Genomic DNA, 25230 nt, shown 5'->3' on the forward strand with positions numbered 1-25230 from the left:
TAAAAAGAAAATGTAGGCCTGTGTTGGGAAAAATTATTGATAGATAGGTGTTTTAGAAAAGCCAAATGATTAGTCAAATGCCAACAGAAGTGCCTATAGGTAATAAAATATTAAAATTCTGAACACTGTTTGACTGTATACCTTGTATTAGTTTCCTGTTGCTGCTATAAATAAATTGCTGCAAACCTAGTGGCTTAAAACAACATAATTATCTTATAGTTGAGTAGGTTAGAAGTCTGACACAGGTTTTTCTTGGCTAAAGTCAAGGTATCAGCAGGGCTGTGTTCCTTTCTGGGGCTTGAAGGGAGAATCCATTTCCTGGCCTTTTTTCCACTTCTGGAGGCCACCTGCATTCCTTGGCTTGTGGCCTCCTCTTCATCTCCAAAGGTAGGAAGGGCGAGTTGAGTGCTTTTCACACTCATCATTCTACCTCTTAAAATGTCATGTGATAACACTGGCCTACTTGGATAATTTAGGATAATCTTCCTTTCTTAAAGTTAGCTTATTAGCAACCTCAATTCCAACTACAACCTTAATTCCATTTTACCAAGTAATATATTAGATTGGTGCAAAAGTAATTACGATTTTTTCATTACTTTTAATGGCAAAACCACAGTTACTTATGCACCAACCTAATAAAATATGTTCACAGGTTTCAAGATTAGTAGGTGGATGCCTATAGGAGACCATTCTGCCCAGTGAATGGGATCTGGGTACTCCACCGAGGGACCTCCCTTTCTGAGCCATCATTCACGCACCTGAAGAAACCTTCTTTTAGTTACTGCTTTCCATGCCAGGTACCAGGACTTCTTAACAAACAGGTGGTATTTGCTTGAACATAAATTAATCAGCATATATATATACATACATACATACATACATATATATATGTATGTGTGAGTGTGTGTGTGTGTGTGTGTGTGTATATATATATACATACATACAAACACAAATAAATAGCATTAAAGACCAAATTATTTGCTTTCCACAATCTTATTAACAAGTAAGAACCTTTTACTACCAGTGTAACTCGAGTTCTGCGGTATAGCTAGTTCACCTTGAGGCCTATATCTGTGAAACAAGAAATTCAGAATCAGAGCTAAAGATTTTTAAAGTGTGATTTTTATATTTTTCCTTGGAGAAAAAGGCTTTTTTACAATAAAGTGACAGTTGTTTAGGATAAGTTAAAAAGAAAATGTAGGCCTGTGTTGGGAAAAATTATTGATAGATAGATCAATATCTATCTATTGATAGATAGATAGATAGATAGATAGATAGATAGATAGAGAGAGAGATGGAGTTTCACTCTTATTGCCCAGGCTGGAATGCAATGGCGTGATCTCAGCTTACCGCAACCTCTGCCTCCTGGGGGTTCAAGCAATTCTCCTGCCTCATCCTCACGAATAGCGGGGATTACAGGCATGCACCACCATGCCTGGCTAATTTTGTATTTTTAGGAGAGATGGGGTTTCTCCATGTTGGTCATGCTGGTCTTGAACTTCCAACTTCAGGTGATCCGCCCGCCTTGGCCTCCCAAAGAACAGCTATATTTTTAACTTGGAATAGAAAGTTCTTTTTAAAATTTCATCCTTTGTGTTTATTAGATTCTTGGATAATTAATTCTGCACGTTCAAGGGGTCACTTGGATTTTGTAATGTCATTGCTTAATGTGGGATCCAGAATATGCAGTTTTATTGGACCCCTATTTTCCTATGTGTGGACATCAGTGGCTTGCCTTGTTTTTATTAGATAGAGACATTCCAGAATTTTTTAGTGAGTTTAACAAACATCATCAAGAGGAAAGTGGAGGTAGTATTCCAATATGACATGCATTAAAAATTCCCCTTTCTCACTTATATTTATAGTCTGATAGAAGATCAACAGTATACCAATTTAATCTTGCTGCAGAGTGACATTTTTGAAGCCATTAAATTTCCAGATAATGTGCACATGTGGAATTCAGCAGCATAAGCCAGCTGTGAGTGGGAGCCACTATCACTCATGTCACTTTATTCCCATCTTGCTTGACTGTGGATTGTACCAGTTTCATACTTCTTGTACCATCACTGGTTCTAGTCCCTCTAGATTCATATTGCCGTGATGTGAGAAATAATACTAAACAAAATATTGCTAAGGATGACAGATACTACATCTATTATTTTTATGGCTGACTTATTTCAGTGTTTAAAGATCTTCAGTTGGTTTGGGGAATGGCGTTAGGTACTCACATGAGCTGTGAGTTACTCCCAAATGGAAGGTGTTTCTTCAGGAGGGATCTATCTGCAGGTGGATTTTGGAGGGCAGAATGCATTGGATATGCAGGTCTTACTGCAGCGTGTGTTCAGGGAGCCCAACTGAAAACATAGTGGAACTGATCCACATGGGGCATTCCTGCTCCAGGCTCAGGGACTGACAGAAAATGAGAGGGAAAGGCCGGGCACGGTGGTTCACACCCGTAATCCCAGCACTTTGGGAGGCTGAGGCGTGTGGATCACGAGATAAGGAGTTTGAGACCATCCTGGCTAACACGGTGAAAACCCATCTCTACTTAAAATACAAAAAAAATTGCTGGACGTGGTGGCGGGTGCCTGTAATCCCAGCTACTTGAGAGGCTGAGGCAGGAGAATCACTTGAATCCAGCAGGCAGAGGTTGCAGTGAGCCGAGATCATGCCACTGCACTCCATCCTGGGCGACCGAGTGAGACTGTCTCAAAAAAAAGAAAAGAAAGAAAAAGAAAATGAGAGGGAAAGGAGGAAACAGAGCTTACAAGTTTTTCATTGGTGGGAACGATATCTGAGGGACGTAAGGAAGGTGCCCCAGCAAGGTATGTAATGAGAGACAGTAATGATTAAGTACATTTCAAGATCGACCTAAAGACTTTTGTTCCAGGGCTGTTAAATTGTTATACGAATAATGTTAAATTCAAGTTATAAATGAAGTTATTTTAAAATATATGTATATGTGTGTATATATATTTGTATTCCTCTTTATCACTTAGAAAAATTCAGAAATAGCCTGGGCATGGTGGCTAACACCTGTAATCCCAGCATTTTGGGAGGCCGAGGTGGGTAGATCAGGAGATCGAGACCATCCTGGCCAACATGGTGAAACCCTGTTTCTACTAAAAACAAAAAACACAAAACATAAAAATTAGCTGGGCATGGTGGCACGTGCCAGTAGTCCCAGCTACTTGTGAGGCTGATGCAGGAGAATTGCTTGAACCCGGGAGGCAGAGGTTGCAGTGAGCCAAGATTGTGCCACTGCACTCCAGCCTGGGTGACAGAGGAAGACTCGCTTTCAAAAAAGAAAAAGAAAAATTCAGAAATAAAATATATATACCTATGAAATGGTTAGGTGCTTTCAACTTCCAAGGCCTTTTTCTTTCAACCACTTGAAAAGTGGTAGACCGTGGGATTAAGCCATTAAATGTGTTAGTTGTCACCAAGCACTGAGCTGGAACCCTCAGAGTCATTAGACGTGTATCAGTCAGTGTCTGTGTGTGTGTGTGTGTGTGTGTGTGTGTGTGTGTGTGTGTGTGTGTCTGTGATGCCTCTCTCTTACGCATAATTATGTTTATCATATATTTTTATGATGAAGAGATAAGGTATTAAAATTAATCAGGCAAGCAGAATAAGAGCAAACAAATGTTTGGTGAGCGCCTACCACAGGTTAGGCACCTTCTAACAATCCCACAGGAATGTTAGAATAGAGGATGCATAAAGCCCTGTCCTCACCCCGCTGGATCATGATGTTTGCCCGGGAGCATAGTAAAATACCGGTTGGCTAAGAACAAAAACAGTGGCTTCCAAGTATGTAAGGATAGTGCTTACTGACCAGAGATTCTTTTGAAATTAAAGAGTAGGAAAATGTTTCCTTTTAATCCATTGAACGCTCTACTGTTAGAAAACTTTAGGCACTTTTGCCTTCTCCAGAAAACAGCAGGCTCTATTCTTAAATTTTTAGTTACAAAAATAAAAATTATTTAATATATAAGGATATTGGGTATATTTTTTTCTCTCACATGTTGGTTTAACTTATGATTCCTTGAATTTTGTTGCCATAAATAATATCATCATGATTCTCTTGTTTATTATACTTAACAACTATTATCTCAGAATCATGCAAGACATTAGTGTCATAGTTTTGAGGTGATCATAGATGGCAATACGTGTAATTTCAACTTTTTTAAAAGAAAGCCAACCTTTTCCAAATACTTGATTTTCAACTTGTAAGTTTGAGAAAGACTAATTTTTATTATAGTTGTATAATATGACTATTATTTGAACCTCTCCAATGTGAAGTACACATGGTAATATATGTGTGTATACACACATGTACCAAAGGATTGTGATAGTTACTTGCTGGAGAGATCCACACAGCTCTTTGCTGCTTTTGCCCTGGTGCAAGTTATTTGCAGACACCCTTACTCACCAGTGATTCATCGTATGATGTCATTACCACTAGGTCATCTGAAGTAAGGCTGTAGCCTAAAGTGATATGTGAATAAAATCCATACCCATTTCTCAGTTGGCGAGGTGGGAAGATACATATCCAAGTCCTCCTCTCTGGTTTCTTTTTAGCCTATCAGCCTTTCTGAGAGTCCTGTCATTTGATCTCATCCTGTGGTGTGAAGAGGTAAACTCTAAAACAAAAGCCCAACAAAGATAAAAACCCTGACTTGTCTTAAAAAAAAATAAACTGTGTTTTTTTGTGATAAACGTATATCTGTTACCTAGTGAATGAAGAACAGAGTGACTAGTGGGTAGGTAGTGTGCACCTCCGTAGTGTGTTGTCTGTAAGAGAGTGGACTTCTTAAGTGATGGTGCAGTTAGTGATGTTAGAAGAGCACTTTCACCTTGGTCAACAGCTAAAAAGTCCCAGCTGGAAACCTGGAAAGTTTATGGACAGTGTGCAGATGTAAGCAGCCATAAGTGTAGCTAGTGGTGCCAGTGACAGATTCATAGAGATCATTTTATCTCAACATGGGAAAGCAATGCCAGATGTCTAAAGTTCTGTAGCCATGTGACCGTGGATGGCTTAATACCACTATGCCTCAGTTTCCTTCTCTGTAAAGATAGGGATAATAACGGCAGTTTCCTCATTGGGCTGTTATAAGAGTTAAAAGAATTGGTGAACATAAAGTACCTGGCGTGGCTAGTCTGAAGTCCTACCTATATTTTTGTAATTATTCTTTTCATATTGTGTTTCTGTCAACTGATAGTTCTAGTGCTTTTGAATTGAAATAATTACTTTTGAATTGAAATAATTAATGTCAGACCACTATGTTTTTTTCTTAAAATTTTACCTTTAAATGCAACATGATCTGGTAATTCTTACAGATCCATCTTTAACATGACAAGCTCTTATTCATTCTGGTTTATTTAACCAGATCTTGTAATTTGGTATAATATATGCGTTGTTTGACTAAACCAACAATAATTTCATCCCTTCTTTAAGAAAAAATAAACACTTATTCTTAGTTCCAGCTCCTATTGCAGCCTTAGTTAAGTCTAAGCACACACTTAATTGTAGAAGCCAGGACCAGAGAGCTGTTTACCCTTTCATTATTAGCCTATATGTGATTTAACTTTCTGTTGAGTTTTGCCATCCGTGTAGTATTTGAAAGGAAGATAATTTGAAAAACATCTTTTCTATGGGCATCGGTGATCTTTGGGTCAGTGCTAATAAGTCTTTCCTCAGTGACAATCTGTTGACATAACCTAGCATGGGAGAGTCTGTCACAGAGGGTGTGGGCAATCAGGCTCTGGTGAACCATGGGCTGTGACCTTGAATGCCAGTAAGCCAGGACTGTGAGCAGCATCCATATTGAATCCACTGATACCTATGGCAAACGGGCCCATGTGTCCTGCTCCTCTCCCAGTTGCCACTCAGACCGGTTTCAGAGCGGGAAATTGGAGGAGAAGTGATTTCTTCTTCCTTCCAGCCATGTGACACGTTGTTCTCCTAGTTGGCAGCAGTTTAGCCTGCAGCTCTCCCATAGGACCCATTGCTGAAAAGTTCATTCTTCCCCATGTTTTATCAGTTATGATTCATACCATCATAAACATAATAACTTGCCAAGTTTTTTGCCATTTCCCTTATTTCCATTTAATACTTTTTAAAATTTTTACTCTAGAAAAGAAATATTGAGGAAATATTAGAGTATAATAAGCATGAAGTGTAATAACCGTTCCTTTAATTTGAAATCACCCCACATTTCTCTCCTGTCCTACCTTTTTTCTACTTTGCAGTTTTTGAGCTATGACAGTTTTTTCTGCCTCCAATTATTTTTCTAAACTGTATTGCATTGTTTAATAAACTTTATTTATAGAGCAGTTTTTGTTTCACAACATAAGTGAGCAGAAAATACAGAGTTCCCATATAGTTCTTTACACCCCCCTGCCAACACACACACAGTCTCCTCATTTATCATAATCCATAAGGCTACATTGCCACATCATTGTCACCCAAAGGCTATAGTTCGCATCAGGGTTCACTCTTCGCATTGCACTTCCTGTGGGTTTTGACAACTCTATAATGACATGCATCCTGCATTATAGTATCAGATAAATAAGATCACAGCCCAGAACCTTCTCTGTGCTCTGCCTCTTTATTCCTCCCTTCCCATTAACCTCTGACAATCACTAATCCTTTTATTGTCTCCACAGTCTTGCCTCTTCCAGGGTGTTACGTAGTTGGAATCATAAAATACTACATTTAGGTCTATAATCCATTTTGAGTTAATTTGTGTAAAGGGTATAAGGCCTATGTCTAGATTCACTTTTCTGCATGTGGATGTCTAGTTGTTCCACCACCATTTGTTGTCCACTGTAGTACCCTGGCTCCTTTGTCAGTTGACCGTATTTATGTAGGTTTCTTTCCGGTCTCTCTGTTCTGTCCCAGTAATCTGTTTTGTCTCTTATTTCACCAGTACCTGTCTTGATTACTGTAGCTTTATAGTAAGTCTGGAAGTTGGATAGTGTCAATCTTCCAATTGTTAGTGTTATAGGAAACTGCCAAACTGGTTTTCTTTTCTTTATTTTTATTTATCTATTTATTTATTTGTTTATTTTTTTGAGATGGAGTCTCACTCTGTCACTGAGGCTGGAGTGCAGTGGCACGAGCTCAGCTCATTGCAACCTCTGCCTCTCGGGCTCAAGTGATTCTCCTGCCTCAGCCTCCCAAGTAGCTCAGATTACAGGCATATGCTACCACACCTGGCTAATTTTTGTATTTTTAGTAGAGATGGGTTTTCACCATGTTGGCCAGGCTGATTTTGAACTCCTGTCATCAAATGACCAGCCTGCCTTGGCCTCCCAAAGTGCTGGGATTACAGGTGTAAGCCACTCTGTTTTTCATAGTGGCTATATCCCTTTGCATTCCTGCCAACAATGAACGAGGGATCTTGTTGCTCCACATTCTTGCCAGCAGTTGGTGATATCAGTGTTTTGGATTTTGGTCTTATAACAGATGTGTGGTGGTATCTTGTTGTTCTCATTTGCATTTTCCTTATAACGTATGGTGCAGAGCATCTTTTTATATACTCATTTGCCATCTGTACATCTTTGGTGAGGTATCAAGGTCTCTGGCCCATTTTTTAATCCTATTGTTTGTGTTCTTATTGTTCAGTTTTAAGAGTTACTTGTATATTATGGATAAACAGATCATTACCAGATGTGTCTTTTACAAATATTGTCTCCAAATTTATGGTTTCTATCTTGACAATGTCTTTCACAGAGCAAAAATTTTTAATTTGAAAGAAGTCTATCTTACCAATTGTTTCTTTCATGGATTATGCCTTTAATATTTTATCTGAAAAGTCATTGCCATGCCCAAGGTCATCTAGATTTTCTCCTATTTTATCTTCTGGGAGTTTCATACTTTTGCATTTTACATTTAGGTCTATAATCCATTTTGAGTTAAGTTTTATAAAGGGTACAAGGCCTATGTCTAGATTCATTTATCTGCATGTGGATGTCCAGTTGTTCCACCACCATTTGTTGTCCACTGTAGTACCCTGGCTCCTTTGTCAGTTGACCATATTTATGTAGGTTTATTTCTGGTCTCTCTATTCTGTCCCAGTAATCTGTTTGTCTCTTATTTTACCAACACCACACTGTCTTGATTACTGTAGCTTTATAGTAAGTCTGGAAGTCAGATAGTGTCAATCTTCCAACTTTTTTCTCATCAGTATTGTGTTGGCTATTCTGGGTCTTTTGCCTCTCCATATGGAATCAGTTTGTTAATAACACTAAATAAGTTGCTAGGATTTTGATTAGGATTGCACTGAATCTGCAGATCTATTTGGGAAGAATTGACATGTGGACAATATTACATCTTCTATTTATTTAGTTCTTTGATTTCTTTCATTAGAATTTTGCAGTTTTCCTCATATAGTTTTCATACATATTAGTTAGATTTATGCCTAATTATTTCTGTTCTGGAAGTGCTCATAAAAATGGTATTACATTTTTAATGTCAAATTCCAATTGTTCATTGCTGATATATATGAAAGTATTGACATTTGTGTAGTAACCTTGTATCTTGCAACCTTGCTACATTTGCTTATTAGTACTAGGAGCTTATTTTGTTGACTCCTTCAGATTTTTTTACACAGACAATCATGTTATCCGTGAACAAAGACTGTTTGATTCACTCCTTCTTAACCTGTTGATGTCTTCCAAGAAGATATTGAAATGTATTGGTGAGAGAGGACATTCTTGCCTTGATCTTAATATTTATGGGAAAGCTTTTATTTTCTCAGCATTAAGTATAATGTTAGCTATAGGTTTTAGTAGACCTTTTTTAATCAAATTGAGGAGTGTTCCCCCCTGTTCCTACTTTGCTGAAAACATTTATCACTACTTGGTATTAGATTTTGTCAAATCCTTTTTCTGCATCTATTAATATTACCATGAGACTTTTCTTCCATAGCCTGTCAGTGTGATGGATTGCATTTATTGAGTTTCAAATCTTGAGCCAGCCTTCCATATCTGAAATATATTCTACTTGGTCATGGTGTATAATTCTTTTTATAAATTGTTGGATTCCATTTGCTATACTTTGTTGAAGATTTTTATCTGTTTTCATGAGAAATTATGGTTTGCAGTTTTCCATTTTTGTAATGTGTTTGGTTTTGGTATTAGGATAATACTGGCCTTTTAGAATGAGCTAGGAAGTATTCTCTATTTATATTCTGGGAGACATGGTGGAAAATTGGTATGATTGCCTTAAGTATTTGGTAGAATTTAACAGTGAAACCATCTGAGCCTAGTGCTTCATGCTTTGAAAAGTTATTAATTATTAACTCAATTTTTTAAATAGCTGTAGGCCTAGTGAGATTGTCTGTGTCTTCTTGGGTGAGTTTTAGAAGATTATACCTTTCAAGGAACTGGTCTGTTTCAACCAGCTCATCAAATTTGTAGGTATAATGTTGTTCATAATATTCTTTGTTATCCTTTTAATGTCTGTGGGATCTGTAATACTGTCCCCTCTTCCATTTCTAATGAGTAATCTGTGTCTTCTCTCTCTCTCTCTTTTTTTTTTTTTTTTTAGCCTGGCTAGAGGTGTATCAATTTTTCTTAATTCCCACTTTTTGGTTTTGTTTATTTTTTTTTTTTCTTTTGAGTTCCTGTTTCTATTTCATTGATTTCTGTACTAATTTTTTTTTCTTCTGCCTTCTTTAGATTTAATTTTATCTTTTTAGATTCCTTAGGTGGGAGCTTAGATTATTGATTTTAGATGTTTCTTTTTGTCTAATATATGCATTCATTGCTACAGATGTCACTGTAAGCACCACTTTTGCTATATACCACACATTTTGATAATTTGTATTTTAATTTTCATTTAGTTCAAAATATTTTTTAAATTTTTCTTGAGATTTCTTTTTTGATCTATGTTTTATTTAAAATGCATCTTCCACGTATTAGGGATTTTTCCAGCCATTTTTCTGTTGCTGATTTCTAATTTAATTCCATTATGGTGTAACAGCAGACATTGTATGATTTCTGTTATTTGAAATTTGTTAAGCTGTGTCTAATGGATCATGATGTGTCTATCTGAATGTACCTGGTGAGCTTGAATATAATGTGTATTCTGCTGCTGGCAGATGAAGGATTCTTAAGATGTCAGTAATATCCAGTTGATTGATGGTGCTCTTGAATTCAACCATGTCCTTACTGATTTTCTGCCTGCTGAGCTGTCCATTACTGTCAGAGGGGTTGAAGTCTCCCAACTATAATAGTGGATTCATCTATTTCTCCTTGCAATTCTATCACTTTTTGCCTCCTATATTTTGACACTATGTTATAGGTGCATACATGTTAAAAAATTTTGTTTTCTTGGAGACACCAACACTTTTATCATTATATAATGCTCTTCTTTATCCCTGGTAATTGTTTTTGCTCTAAAGTCTGTTCTGTCTGAATTTAATACAGCTTATTCCAGTTTTCATTTGATTAGTGTTAGCATGGTACATTTTTGTCCGTCTCTTTACTTTTAAACTATGTGTCTTCATATTTAAATAAGTTTCTTATAGATCGTACATAGTTGAGTTTTTTAATCTGATAATCTGCCTTTTAATTTGTTTATTTATTTATTTTTTAAGATGGAGTCTCACTGTGTTGCCAAGGCTGGAGCGAAGTAGCACAAACTTGGTTCACTGCAACCTCTGCCTCCTGAGCTCAAGCAGTCCTACCAGCTCAGCTCCCAAGTACTTGGGATTACAGGCGTTTGCCACTGCACCTGGCTAATTTTTGTATTTTTGGTAGAGACAGCTTTCGCCATGTTGCCCAGGGTGGTATTGAACTCCTGAGCTCAAGCAATCTACCTCCCTTGGCTTCCCCAAGTGCTGGGATTATAGGTATAAGCCACCTAGTGTATGGCCTAACTGGTATATTTAGACTACTGAGATTTAAATGATTATTGATAATGTTGGATATCTTTTTTCTTTCTTTTTTTTTATTATTTTCTATTTGTTGCTCTTATTCTTTCTTTATTCCTATTTCTCCCACTCTTTTACTGCCTTTTTTGGTTTTAATGGAGTATTTTATATTATCCCATTTTGTCTACTTTATTAGTTTAATGTTTTGTTACTTTTTTCAGTGGCTGCCCTAGAGTTCACATACATTTACAGCAAGTCCAAGTCTACTTATAATAACACTATACCACTTCACAGATAGTGAAAGTTCTTAAAATAGCAAGATGTTCAATTTTCCTCTCCTGTCCCTTATCTCATTGCTGTTGCTCATTTCACTTATCCATAGCTATAATCATCAGATACTTTCTTGCTGTTATTGTTTTGAACACACTTCTTTCAGCTGTATCAATTAATAATTTTTAAAAAGCTCTTATTTTACTTTTAATAATTCCTTCTCTCCTGTTCTTCCTTTCTCTTTGTAGAGCCAGGTTTCTGATCTATCATTTTTCTTCTTTCTGAAGAACTTTTTATTATTTCATGCAAGGGAGGCCTATTGGCAGATTTCCTCAATTTTATCTGAGAAAGTCTTTATTTTTCCTTCACTTTTGAGGTATAAATTTATGGGATACATAATGCTAGATTGGCAGCTTTTTCCTTCAACATACTGAATATTTCACTTTACTTTGTTCTTGCTTGAATGGTTTCTGAGGAGAAGTCCAATGTAATTCTCATCCTTGCTCCTCTGTAAGTGGTTTTCCCCCCTTGGATTTTTTTTCAAGACTTTATCTTTGATTGTCTGCAATTTGAATATGATATTACTAGGTGTAGATTTTGGGGCATTTATCCTGCTTGGTGGTCTCTGAGCTTCCTGGATCTGTGGTTTGGTAAAATTAGAAATCAGTAACAGAAAGATAGCTGGAAAAAATCTAAAATACTTGGAAGATAAGTGACATGCTTCAAACATTAGTTTTAGGAAATCGTTATTATTGCTTCAAACATTTCTTCTCTTCCCTTCTCTCTTCTCCTTCTTGTATTCCTATTACATGTAAGTTACACCTTTTGTAGTTACCCATGGTTTTGGATATTCTGACATTTTGTGTGGTTTTGTTTTATTTGTTTTCTCTTGCTTTTCAGTTTTGGAGCTTTTTACAGAGATAATCTTCAAGCTCAGAGATTCTTTTCTCAACCATTTCCAGTCTGCTAATGAACTGTCACAGGATTTTCGCATTTTCTTTTCTGTTACAGTGTTTTTTGTCTGTAGCATTTCTTTTTTGGTTTTCTTAGAATTTCCATCTCTCTGCTTATATCACCTATCTGTCCTTGCATGCTGTCTACTTTATCTGTTAGACATTAGAGCTCTTAGCATACTAATCGTGGTTGTTCTAAATTCCCACTCTGTTAATTCCAGCACCTCTGCCATATCAAGAGTCCAGTTTTGTTGTTTGCTGTGTGTGTGTGTGTGTGTGTGTGTGTGTGTGTGCGCGCGTGTGTGTGTGTTTCGTGAAGCTATACATGATGTATTCAATAACAGGAACTGTGGTAAATAGGCCTTTATTAACATAGTGTAAGGTGGTGGGGGGAAAGGAGGCACTCTATAGTCGTATGATTAGGTCTTAGTCGATAGTGAACCTGTGCCTCTGGACTGTGGACTTCGCAAATACTTCTCAGTATCCCTCTCCCCCACTGTTGGGATAGGATGGCTAACGTGGGCTGGAGTTGTATTTCTCTTGCCCCAGGTCAGTTAGGCTCTGAGAAAACTGGCAGGTTAGGCGCTGGTAAACATAGCTTCTCTTTCAAGCAGGCTTTGTTAAGAATAGAATAAACATGCTGACGTATTTCAAAGTGGCTACTTTCCACTGCTTCTTCCTGGACACCTGAGGGGATTTGTCTAAATCTTCACTGTGAAAACCTGGTAGGGTTCCTGGAAGTAAAACTCACATAAATGTGCAGGCCCCCTTAAGACTAATTCCCCCCAGAGTTATTACCTCTGAGACGGGTCCACGCTGAGCCTCCAGCAGTTTGTCAGCTACAGTTTAGGTTTTCCTGGCCAGGTCTGGTTCTCTCAGAGGTCTTTGCTCCTGAAGTTTAGCTCCGGTAAGTTGTGATTCTCTGTATTTAGCTTTTGGTCCCTCCAATTTGAGAGGCAGTGGTTTGCCCTGTGACCTCAGTTCTCCGACACACCTAAGAAAAATTGCCGATTTTCAGTTTTTTCAACTTTGACTTGTTAGGAAGCAGCGATGACTTCCCAGCTCCTCTCATGCCAAACTAGAAACCACCAAGTCATTTCTTTAATTTTTTATGATCTATTTATAGATGTTGGTAAGAACCTTTATTTTTTTTAATTACTAAGGGCCTTTAAGATTCATGCAGTGCAAGTTTGGAGATTGGAGATCAAAATATTTTAGGCAAGCCATTTGTTGTAAGTCAAAATGGAAAATAAATTTACTGTGTCTTTATATAAGATTGCAAAGAAAATTGTTTCAACTTCAGTTTTCCTACACAAAAGACTTTGATCATTAAGTTCATAAAGCTTTTCTGATAGTGTTCCAAGTTTTCACTTGAAAAAAGTAAGATCTGAAACACAAGGCTCAAAAGAAGGAGAAAGAAAAAGGGAGAAACTGCTATTTATCCACAGTGATGAGCCTCTTTCTCGATGTAACTCTTTTCAGCCATCTATGATTATGGACAAGAGCATTTGACCTGTACAGGGTACCTTGATTTATTGTTCTTCACTTTATTGCTCTTTTGTGTATATTGTATTTTTTGTAAAGTCAAAGTTTGTGGCAACGCTGCATGGAGCAGGTCTGTCAGCATCATTTTCCCTATAGCACTTGCTCACTTTCTGTCCCTGTGTCATCAGCCTTGTGTAAAGCATTGGCTAGGCACTAGTAAACTTTTTCAAAGAAGCATATTGAATTCGGGGGTGATAGATGATGTGTATTTGAAAGCAATTTGGTGGCCAGGCACAGTGGCTCATGCCTGTAATCCCAGCACTTTGTGAGGTGGGCAGATCACCTGAGGTCAGGAGTTTGAGACCAGCCTGGCCAACATAGCGAAACCCCGCCTCTACTAAAAATACAATAAAAACAGCTGGGCGTGGTGGTGCACACCTATAGTTTCAACTACTTGGGAGACTGAGGCAGGCGAATCACTTGAACCTGGGAGGTTACATGACTTGCCTGGCCCCAGGGAGACATTCGTGTTTGTGACATCTGCTGAAAGTAAAAAGGTGGCTAGTGTGTAGGGTTAATGCATGCAGGCTGGCAGAAGACATTGAGAGCTGGGTATAGAAGGTGGTTCATGGACATATGTCCTGTGGATATGAGCTTAAAGCTGCAGGTGTCTGCCTGGACCTCTGTTTGATTTGAGCATGCTCTCACAGTCTTTACTGTGCTTCTTTTGTGCTTAAAGATCAGCAATGAAGTGATTAGTGTGACATCACTGAAATTAGTCTATGCATGTGGAGGATTAGAAGGGAGATTTTTATTGGTGCGTATATCCCTCCCGGCCAACCACACAAGAAGTGCAGCGGCTAGCATTTTCTAACCTTTTGGATTAGAGAAACTCAAGCAAGAAAAGGCAGAGAGGAAAGCCTAGTAAAGTTCACAATGCTTCTCTTTACAGGCTGAACAAAAAAGAATATTGAGGCAATTACTGGCATAAATCAGTCCAAAGAAATTCAAGCAAAAATAGGCATTTTGCCTGAATTGTGGAGCTAATTATCTCAATCCTCCGCTTCAGAATTCCTGGGGAGACCTGGCCTAAGAATGTTTTTCCAGTGATCTGGCAGATTCAGAAGTGGAGAGAAAATTATTTAAGTGCAGCTATGGAGATAGAGTCCAGTGCTGTCTCTGTCCAGAACATGTGTTGAGAACATCCAGGCTCAACTAGCATGGCTGGCTGGGAGGACAGAGGCCTAGAGGGGGATGATCGTGATCCACACAAGGCCAGAGAGGAGTGGTGTCAGTGCCCAGAGGAGTCATGCTGGCTCACCTTTCAAAATCTGTGTAACTTTAACACTGTCAGAGATGTTATAAGTGATTTTCATTTTTCTGTTTAAAAATGCATCTTTTTTCTAACAACTTTTAGCAATAAAAAGGCAACTTATTAATGAAACCCTTCTGCCTTCAAAGTATGAAATTAAAATATTATTGTAACTACAGGCAAGAAAGCATTTGGATTATGTGTCATTTAGAAATGATGATAAAGATTATCCGTATGGTCTTATGTTTTCAATGCCTTACATTGCATTAGCAATCACCTAATATGGTTGTGATTTTGATTATGTGGCTCATTTTAAATTCTGCTGTGTTCTAGGTCAATCAGTGTCAAGATAATTTACTAGAAGGAGGTGTGGTTTTCTTTCATAGATGCTGCTAGGTGCTTGGGCACAATTAAAATATTTTAGGACATAGTATTTTTGGTATTATGGTGCTGTGGGTGTTGAATACCTTCTCTTTAAGCATCTCTAATTCTAATCTTGTCTGTCTTGGGTACATAAAACAACCTCTGGTAATAAAATCTATAAAAATTTGTGTTATCTGTTTATTTACGTTAGTTTCCCTTAAAGTCTTAATGGCTTTTGTACAGGTGTCAGTAATTTTAGATGATGAGATTTTGGTGGTCAGTAAGTGGGATGCAGAAGCTGGGATTAACCTGTGTCTCCAAAAGAATTAGAAATCTCTCTGCCTTTTTTGCATTCTCTTCCACTCAAAGGGCACAATGAAGTCTTACTCCTGCTGAACTTTGCAGGGAACCCAGCAACATGACATTTTTTAACCTTCTGCTCTGTAGGGATTGACAAAGCTTGATGGGAACTAATTTGGATTCATTTGGGTTTGGGGACAGGGTCATAGCCTTTTGAGAATTCAGTACTTTCCCTTGATCCTCCTACACCCTAAGCTTTCTGACCTCTGCAGGCTCTGTGTCAGGTTCTGCTCCCTGTATGCACATACTCCAGTTACACATTCTTGACTCCTCACCTAGTTCTGTTCTTTAAACAATGTGCCTTTTAGACTCATCTGTTATTTCATTTTTGCTTGGAAAATATTTACTCAGGGGAGACTTCTCTTTGACACTGTATGTGGTGATGTAGATAATTTAGTGAAAACTTAATAACTCTAGGGGTGTAACAGCAGATTATGATTGTGTTGTAGTAGATTAATTGGTCATTTTAATCTAGCTTATAGTAGGAGAAACATAATGGTGTTTTGTCTTTCTGGTTGTTTGAGGGTGTTGTTTATTTTTTGAAGGTAGTACATGTTTTTCATCTCTGTATCTGCAGCCTGGCAGAGTGCTTGCCACAAAGAAGGCATCATGAATAGGATTAATTCAGTAGATGTCATTTCTGAACATCGGTCAGTATACATTCCAAAGCTCCGTATCCCATTCAAATGCAAACCTACATAATTGAACTCTTTATCCTAAGGAAACTGGCCAAGAAGCGGAAGGAGACGATGAGCAGCACCCGACAGGAGATGACTGTGATGGTGAACTCAATGGACAAGAGCTATGCTGAGCAGGGCACAAACTGCGATGAGGCTTTCTCATTCATGGACACGCACAATCTGAATGGGAGATGTAAGTGCATATGTTTCTTGGCTTTTAATACATTGCCCTGGTTTTCTAAAAATCCAGGTGGTACAAGGGGATTGCAAAAAAAAAAAAAAAAAAAAAAGCTCCCCGAAGAATTTTTATGCCATATGTGTTTCTCCAGTCATTTTCAGTGATCCTGAAAACACTATGTGCCACAGATTGCCTAGCAGAGATGTTTTAAAGGTGATAGGACCAGGCCAGAGAGTCCGGAAAACCACAGTGAAGTTTCTGTAAAGATTTAGAGAGCAGTGACACGAGGCTTTCCTTCGCTAGTGGAAGAAGGCACCTGCTTCTCATCTTGTTTAGATCCCATTTGTAAACTATCCAGGTGTGGAATTACAAACAGGAAGCCTGTTATAAAAACAGTTCACTAAATGGCAGTAACAAGTTAATTGTTTATTTGTTTAGCTGACAGGTTCTGCCTTTATTATAGGGCTATTAGTGGCAATTAATAAATTAAACTGTATTTCAGCTTCACAAGTCTTATGTTTCACACCAGGTGCATAAACCAGCTTCAGCTACTGCCTTCCCATACTACTACCTGTGATCCAGGTAGAAGCCATTATTTCAGGACACTAACAGATTGATTATATCAAACACAAAAGGAGCAGTTGCTTTATCCCTGGTGATCTTCTCGGAAACCAGAGGGAGGGACCTCATTCTGTGGTTTAGGGCACACTTTGGTGAGTTCAAGGTCGGGGGTTTCTGTATCAGGCCCAAGCTCATAACCAGGATGCTGGTCAGCATGTGGATGGAATTAAAGTGCAGCTGTTCCTGTTACCAAAAAATAATATTCATAAAGGCTGGTGGGCCCTCTGGCTGTGAGGAGCACAGAAATGGTATCTGGGGTGGGGGCGACTGGGAGGAGTTTGGACAGTGTGGGCTGGTGTCCTGATACTCACTGTGATCAGTGTGGGCCTGCAGCTCCCCTCCACTCCTCTTCCAGATCACAGTGTGGTCAACACACGTGCCTGCCCCTAAGCCTCGCGTTCTCCTACACGCGGCTAAGCTCTGGAATTCAGTCTCTTCCATTTTTCTGCTTGTAGTGGCTGCAGTTGTCCCAGTTTATCCTCCTACATCCGTGTGTGCTACATGCACACGTGGCCCAGCGGAGCATGCACAGGTGCTGCTTTGGCACCAGTGGCCGGGGCAGCACTGTTGCTTTCATTCTTGGCCTTCTTTCTTTACCCTTTCCAGTCATTTTCAGTTCAGGCAATAGAAGCTGTGGGGTCTCAATGTACCCAAGCTCCTTTCCATTTTTTTGTAGCATTCTGCTTTTTTTTTTTTTTTTTTTTTGAAACGGAGTTTCGCTCTTGTTGCCCAGGTTGGAGTGCAATGGTGCAACCTCAGCTCACTGCAACCTCTGCTTCCCGGGTTCAAGTGATTGTCCTCCCCCTGCCTCCCAAGTAGCTGGGATTGCAGGCATGTGCCACCACGCCCAATTTTGGATTTTTTTTTAGTAGAGACAGGGTTTCTCCCAGTTGGCCAGGCTGGTCTTGAACTCCTCACCTCAGGTGATCCGCCCACTTCAGCCTCCCAAAGTGCTGGCATTACAGGTGTGAGCCACTGCGCCCAGTCCTCTCTGCTTTTTTTTTTTTTTTGGTAGCAGATACTATGCTTTTCATTTAAAAATACATATATATAATTTATTCAGCCATAAGAAAGCAACCTATGATGCATTTGTTGTGGGCTGGAATTGGAGAAGCCCTTTTGATCACACACAGGATTAGAACTTTTGTAATAGCAGGTATTCCTTGAAAGGGACCACACAGATAGTTCTAATTCTCCAGTTTTAATGTTCCCATTAATGTTCCAAATCTTGTATTTCATGATGAAATTCCTCAAAAGTCAGGTTACTTGTAATCACTCACCCCAAAAGCAGGAAGCTTCTTTAGTAGTTCTAGGTGTTTGAAGTTTGAACAACAGAGAATATCCCCTTCTGGACAGGAAGTTTAATTAGGTAGTTACTTTTTTGAAAGTAAATGTGTCCGTGGAAATCCAAAAATGTTCGTGCACAAAGGACTGCTGCAGAAGTCAACAGACCTTCCACAGCTTATCAGCCAGTAGACATTATTTTTTGCCTCCCTTCAATAAAACCAACAGAATGAACACAACAGTAGACTTTCATTTTCCTCCCACTTGAACAATGAGTTCTCATCAGATCTCATCTGTTGGGAGTGACCCTAAAGGTAGATACCCTAATAATCTCTTGATGCCTTTGAAATAAGACAGCAGTTCCTCGGGAGGAAAGCTTCAGGAAAGATGTTCCTTAGACCACAAGGCTGCCAGCACCACACCTATGACAAGTGTGGGTATGCATGAGATCTTTCCGGGTTGAGAGAAAGTGCTGGAAGCTGCGAGGTGAGCAGTTTTTAGACAAAGGGAAAAGTGAAATTGGAGAATTTAAAAATAAGCATGACCACAGTTATGAGAGTGGGGATTAATCTCTCCAGCAAAGCAAGTATGAGTTGCACTGTCTGCTTTCATATGCTGTAAAAGGGGGAGAATAGATATGGGTAGTGGGAATGGGTTTAATTTTTATGCTCAAAGACCAAAGAATTTATAAAATATTTTAACAGGAAGGTGAAAATAAACACAGTTATTTTATATCTGCCGTGAACATCCTGCCAACCACATAAAAATATCTGCAGGTAATAAAAAGGCTTTATTCTCACTGACCCTGGCATATTTTATTGGTACTCATTTTTTTCATTCTTATTTTCATCCATTGTGCTCTTTCTCTAGGCAGCTTACCATAAACATGCATTATAAGTATGATACTTTTCTATTTTATAAAAATACCTGTAAAATGACAGGCAGCCTGAGTTCTGACCCTTGTTCTGTCACGTACTGATGCTACATTTAAAAATACTAACACAGGTAAAGGCACTGTTCTAAAGGGACTGCTCCTGGAGAATTAAAATATATTAATATGTCATCAGAATAATTACCCAGTATGCACAGGGACTTGGTCATACTTCCCATAAAGATAATGGTATAATTGTGTATTAGTCTCCTGATCAGGAACTCAGCATCAAACAGATCATGTGACTACATCAGAGGCATTACCATTTAGACTTAAGTTTAACCACCTTGAGCAACTTTCAAGTCTTTATACTTTAATGAAATTAAACTGTTTTAAAAACACTAATCAATTAATACATTTGAAGAGGATTTTTTTACTTTAAAAAAATTTATTCCATCAAGGCACTGTCATCCATGAAGATAGTTTTAAAATGTCTCTTAAAAATAGGAAATCCTCATTTTTAATGAAATCAGATGAATTGGATGGGATTGACTTTCCTGCTTGATAAAAGGGAGGAAGAGAAGGTTCTAATTCAGTCTTGAGTATTTCAGAGGAATATTTTAAAGAAAAGCATTTTTGTAAGGATTTAAAAGACTAATGAACATGCATGGAGCACCACCTTTATTTTTCATAAAGCACTGTAGAATGTTCTCTGCATATCCAAATATGAGGAAGGAGAGGATTTAGCAAACTACAGGAACGTTGACATTGGGAATATTCTCCAAAAGCCATGTGTAGACACATTCTTCTACTTTTACTTGTAAAATTCAGCTTGGCCTGAGAGCCTCTATAAGCAAAGGCCAGAAGTCAAAGTAGAAGTCTGATGAATTTCCCTATCCAAAATGGAGGCCATGGTTGTGGGTTTTCTCTTTATTTGTGGGGTAAGAAAAGTCTTTAAGTGACAAAAGGTTGCTTGACCTCTAGAAGACCAATAACTACTCAGAAACAACTGGGAATGATGATATTTCCCATGTAGACATCACTGAGTCCCAGAGTCACTGTGGGTAGCATGGAGTTGCTGTGGGTGGTCTCAGAGCATTTTGTGTTCAGAGTGTATGACCTGTCTGCTGCCCCTGACCAGCCTCTCTTTTATTTACAGCTGTGTCCTCACCATCATCCTTTACAATGAAAACAAATACACTGAGCACGTCGGTGCCTAATTCCTATTACCCAGGTAACAGATTTTTCCGTTGTCTCCTCTGTGCTCTCTCCTCGGCAGTCAGAATCAGTCCGCCCTGTCCCTGCTATCTGTGGTGCTTGAAGGGCTTACTGTGTTTGCGCTGTTGTAACCCAGTGCTTTTCTACAGCTTTCTATGCGGAAAATAGGGCGGGCTGTTCATCAATCATTTACTGTTCTTTCTCTTTTTACTTTCCCTGCATTGACCTGCTTACGGTGTATGACAGACCCATTTGTGCCAACTGCAATTTTAGGTGAGAACATTTCCCTTTACCACAGTTTGTTGCAGGAGTAATTTAGAAAGTCAGTGGCCACTCTATAGGAGATTGGAGTTTTAATTCTGTATAATGCAGTGATTATAAGCACGACATGGGGGAGGTGGGTGGCCTGGGGCATGGGGTGAAAGTAAGAAAAGAATTTCTCTAAACAGTCATTATTAATAAGAGGGGTTTGCTGCATGTATCTTGGGAATGATACCAACAGATTCAAATGAACAATCCCAGCTCCAGTATTCTCCCTTTCTGTGTTCAGAATTTAAAGTTAGGTCTGATCCCAGGGAAAAAAAACAAGGTGTCATCACTCAGCTGTGTATTTTCCAAGAGCCGAATTCTGTCTTGTGTGATGGTCATAAAAGTGAAAATAGCTTCTTATTATTTTCGCTTATTGCTAAGCACTAAAAACTTCAATTTTAAAAATAGTATTTTTCTAATTATCCCAAATGTTATGCAGAAAAATGATCACAACGGAGTTTTGGCCCCCTACCCATCCTCAGTGCCGCTCAGGGCACCGGCCCGCCCCAGCATTCCAAAGTGTCTGTCACACAGTAGAATTTCAAAGGAGCTGATGATCTGAACAGCAAAATGACAAGATGGCACTTATAATCATATGGTTTATTATGTGTCAGATGTCACTAGAAATGAACTAAGATGTTAGCCCAGTGGGGCAGAATGCATTTAAAGTATGAAATATTCCCAGCAGGGGGTTACAGAAAAAAATCCCGTTTGTCCCATGTAAGAAGGGTGAGGAGAAAAATGGCATTACCTGGCTGTGATAAGCAAACAAGCATGACCTGCTGTTGCATTTGAGACGCATAAATAACCCGAGTGTATCACGGCTGTGTTCTCTTTCTACTACTAACCTTTCCGAAAAGGAGCACAACAAAAACGACTTCAAGGTATATAACAATTCATTGTAGCAAGAGTTCCATCCTCAGTTGTTCGACTTCTCCTTCCTAATTCACTTGACAAGGGTTTATATCTTTGCAACATAATTTTTTTCCCCTCTGCTTCTCTTTCTCTAAGTTGTTACGATTTTTGTATAGAAGGTAATTTTTATTTTCCTAATGGTGTTCTCTGGGCTTAAGCAAGTTTGTTGCCTAAGCAATAAATGAATTAAGAGAGAAGTTTAAGAATAGATATAAAAACAGAGTTTTTAAATTTTGCATCATTCTAATGGATAACAAAGCCCACTAAACCCTCCTCCCACTTTTAATACCAACTGAAAGGGAAAGAAAACTGCATTTTTATTCTTTTCATAAGTGAGGGGCACAGGCTAATCTTAGGCACCAGAACAATGTAATCTACATGCAAATGACATTTGCAGAATCTTTTGATAAGCGAAGATTTGCGATTTCTTTGTGTGCTATGGCATTCATTCTGAGGTTCCTGTAGTAGATGTTCTGACCTTGGGGGAGCTGTGAGTGGGGAGGGCTAAGACGTGCATTGTCAGAAGGAAGAAAATGTTCAGATTTCACAGCAGGATTAAGATAAGCTTATTAAACAAATATTCTTTAAAGTCGATGCTTTGTTATTATGAACATTAATGACATCTTTTAAAGTTGATTAGGTTTCTTTACTGAGAGGGAATCACTTGGACAGATAATTCAAGTAGCAATACTGATGTACCTTGTGAAAAATAAGCCAGATAGGCCAATAAGTGTTATCATGTATAGCTTATATAGGTACCAGCGTGACAAATGGCAGTACTTGGGAACTGCATTCCTTACACGTTACTTGGTGCAAACGTGAAGCTATGTATTGAGTAATAAGGATTGGTGAGGTTATCACTTGAAACCAAATAGGAATATAAGATATATATCTACTCTGGCGTTTTGGGGGATAGTATCAGTTACAATTTACACAAAGACAAGAAGAAATGTTTTGCTGTGAATCCGAGCTCAACACAATTAAATTCCCTAGCACTTTTAGCTTCACCTCCCTCATGCTAAGGTGCCCAGCCCTAATGTGTAGAGCTGGAGTACATCTTTACTTCATTTGCTTGCAAAAATATAGATGATTAAATGGTTGGATGGATGGATAGATAGATAGATGATAGGTAGATAGACAGACAGATAGAACCTACCCTACCTCAAAAATACTACGTCTATTTCAACTTAAGGTTTTTCAGCTAGTTTGTTAAAAATTCAAGATAATGCATAAAGAATATAGGTAGAATTAATTTTCAGTCCTTAGAAAACCATCAGAACTATTAGTGAGAAGATTTATTTCTAATGTGCTCTTCTGCATTATTTTTAACTTAAAAAAATGTTGAGGCCAGGCACTGTGGTGCAAACATGTAATCCCAGCACTTTGGGAGGCCAAGGCTTGAGGCCAGGATTGCTTGAGGATCACTGGAAGGCAGGAGTTCAAGACCAGCCTCGGGAACTAGGGAGACCCCCATCTCTTCAAAAATAATAATAAATTAGCTGGTCATGACGTAATACACCTGTAGTCCCAGCTACTCAAGAGGCGGGGCTACAGTGAGCTATCATAGCGCCACTGCCCTCCAGCCTGGGTGATAGAGCAAGATCCTGTCTCTGAAAAAAAAAAAGGAAAAAAATTGTTGATGGGTAATTTTTAAACACACAAAGGAAATTAATGACAAATAATGTATTTTATCAGTAATAATTCCTTTTTAAGTTAGAGAGAACTAATTAATCAGTAATTTTAGCAAAATTAAGAATGTCTAGTAGTATAAGTGACCCAATTTTATAATAGCACACAAGAAACCCTCTATTCCCTCTTCCATATGCATCTACTAGATAATAAGGCTCCTCTTTGATGGACTTGGTAGTGTTTAAATGCTTGAAGACATGTTCCACACTAGTAATGAGGCCAAGCTGGCATAACGCAGCACAGGATGATTACATAAAACAGTGATAGTGATTGTAGCTCTGTGGATTTAAAACTTCCAAGAATACCTAGCCCTGGGATCAGAGCATTGCTAGGTTGCTGGTATAGCAACCACGTGAAAGACCCAAATCATTTACGGGAAGTTTAGAAGGTCAGCCCACCATGGAGGGCATGTTAATTATGTTCATCCCATAAGGTACAAAACTGAGAGAACGAGAGAGGCACAGAGGGGAAACTAATTAATGTTCCATTTATTTTAGTATAAAGAACGGAACTTCCTGCTGGAGTAACTCAAAGCTCATGGGATTCAGTACTTCAGCAGGGTTCCTGTATCCCAGTTTATAAAGGTTGGCAGTTGCCAGCAAGCAAATCTGATGTGAAAATTTCCAGGTTTATTTGTGACTGTTAAAATGGGAACATATGAATTGCTAAATTTCAAAGCAAATCCAAATGAAACAAAAATCATAAAATCAACGTACCACCCTTTTTTATTTTGTCTTTGTGTCTTTAGCCACGTTGTAGTGATCCAGGTGCCATTTCAGCAACAGCAACATAGCTACACACTTGTGTACCACCTTTCATACCATGCATCCCCAGGTGCTTTGCGATGCAGATAGAAGTGAGGTTTCAAAACCAGGCCCTGCTAATCAAGCACCCTTGGACTAAATTTTCTTCAGAGCTGAATTTCTCAGTCAAAAATAAATAACATATGAATAACGGTAGCTGAATTCCCTATTGATTACAATCTGGTAATTTTTAAAACTTGACTGTATCTTTTCTATGATTTATATAATATTCTCATTTTAAGTGACTTTAGCATTGTGTTTCGACAATATCCATCCTCAATCATAAAACCGCTAAAGGGATTCAGCGTTATAATGAGTTAACCTGTAGAATATGGAATTCTTAATCTAATAGCATTTTCCTGCATAAGACATTTTTAATAGCTACCATTTCTGTAGTTCGTTAACCTAATTTACTAGTAGGCTTCCATTAAAGTATAGCCTCTTTAGGCTTATCTGACCAAATTTTGACATCAATTTTGTAGTACAATTTGGTTGACTTGTTCAAGAAATTTAAATGAGAAAATGTGTTGAATACAAATAAGACTTATTTAGACATTACTTTGTTCATGGGGGATAAAAGCAATTATGATACTAATTTTAGCCTCCTTTTTGTTACTGAGTACTTAAATTCAACACCTCCATCCTAATGTGATGGGAGAATTGAGGCTTTGCCCTCTGACCACCTCTGAATAGAAAACTTAACTGGAAAGTAAAAGCATAAAATAAAAACTACCTGTAATTATGCACGCAATACTATTGCTTATGCCCTGTTTCCTTTTTCTCCTCCTTTTTTCTCCTGATATGTATCTTCTTAAAAGTGCCAATAAATGGTAAGTTCCCCGATTCGCCCCATGGAAGAGTTGTGGAGGGAGTGGGAGTGTGTGTCTTACTGGTAGATTCTGACGAAGCCAGCTGGTGCTGCTCTGTGCTAGCCTGCATGTTTGCCTTTGTAGAACATTCCATGTGTGATGTGCTGGTCCACAATATTTTGTCAAGCTTTCCGATACTGGAGCATGCAAAGTGATTCATCAAAACG

General features: G+C 38.5%; 1 protein-coding gene across 16 annotated transcripts in view; it reads left to right on the forward strand.

Moving 5' to 3' along the window:
* PTPRM (protein tyrosine phosphatase receptor type M) overlaps positions 1–25230 on the forward strand; it is an 816519-nt gene that overhangs the window by 633841 nt on the left and 157448 nt on the right. For 5 of the 16 annotated variants that reach the window (XM_032293487.1, XM_032293490.1, XM_032293493.1 and 2 more), the window contains 5 exons: positions 16348–16499; positions 20420–20494; positions 20725–20751; positions 21648–21671; positions 25013–25024. In XM_032293487.1, the coding sequence (XP_032149378.1) occupies positions 16348–16499; positions 20420–20494; positions 20725–20751; positions 21648–21671; positions 25013–25024 (290 nt within the window). The remainder of the gene's footprint in view (positions 1–16347; positions 16500–20419; positions 20495–20724; positions 20752–21647; positions 21672–25012; positions 25025–25230) is intronic. The other 11 variants (XM_032293499.1, XM_032293492.1, XM_032293496.1 and 8 more) reach the window with 5 other exon arrangements.

The sequence above is a fragment of the Sapajus apella genome, unplaced genomic scaffold (genome assembly GCF_009761245.1).
Source record: "Sapajus apella isolate SASKATOON/1434 unplaced genomic scaffold, GSC_monkey_1.0 scaffold29, whole genome shotgun sequence".
NCBI classification, from domain to species: domain Eukaryota; kingdom Metazoa; phylum Chordata; class Mammalia; order Primates; family Cebidae; genus Sapajus; species Sapajus apella.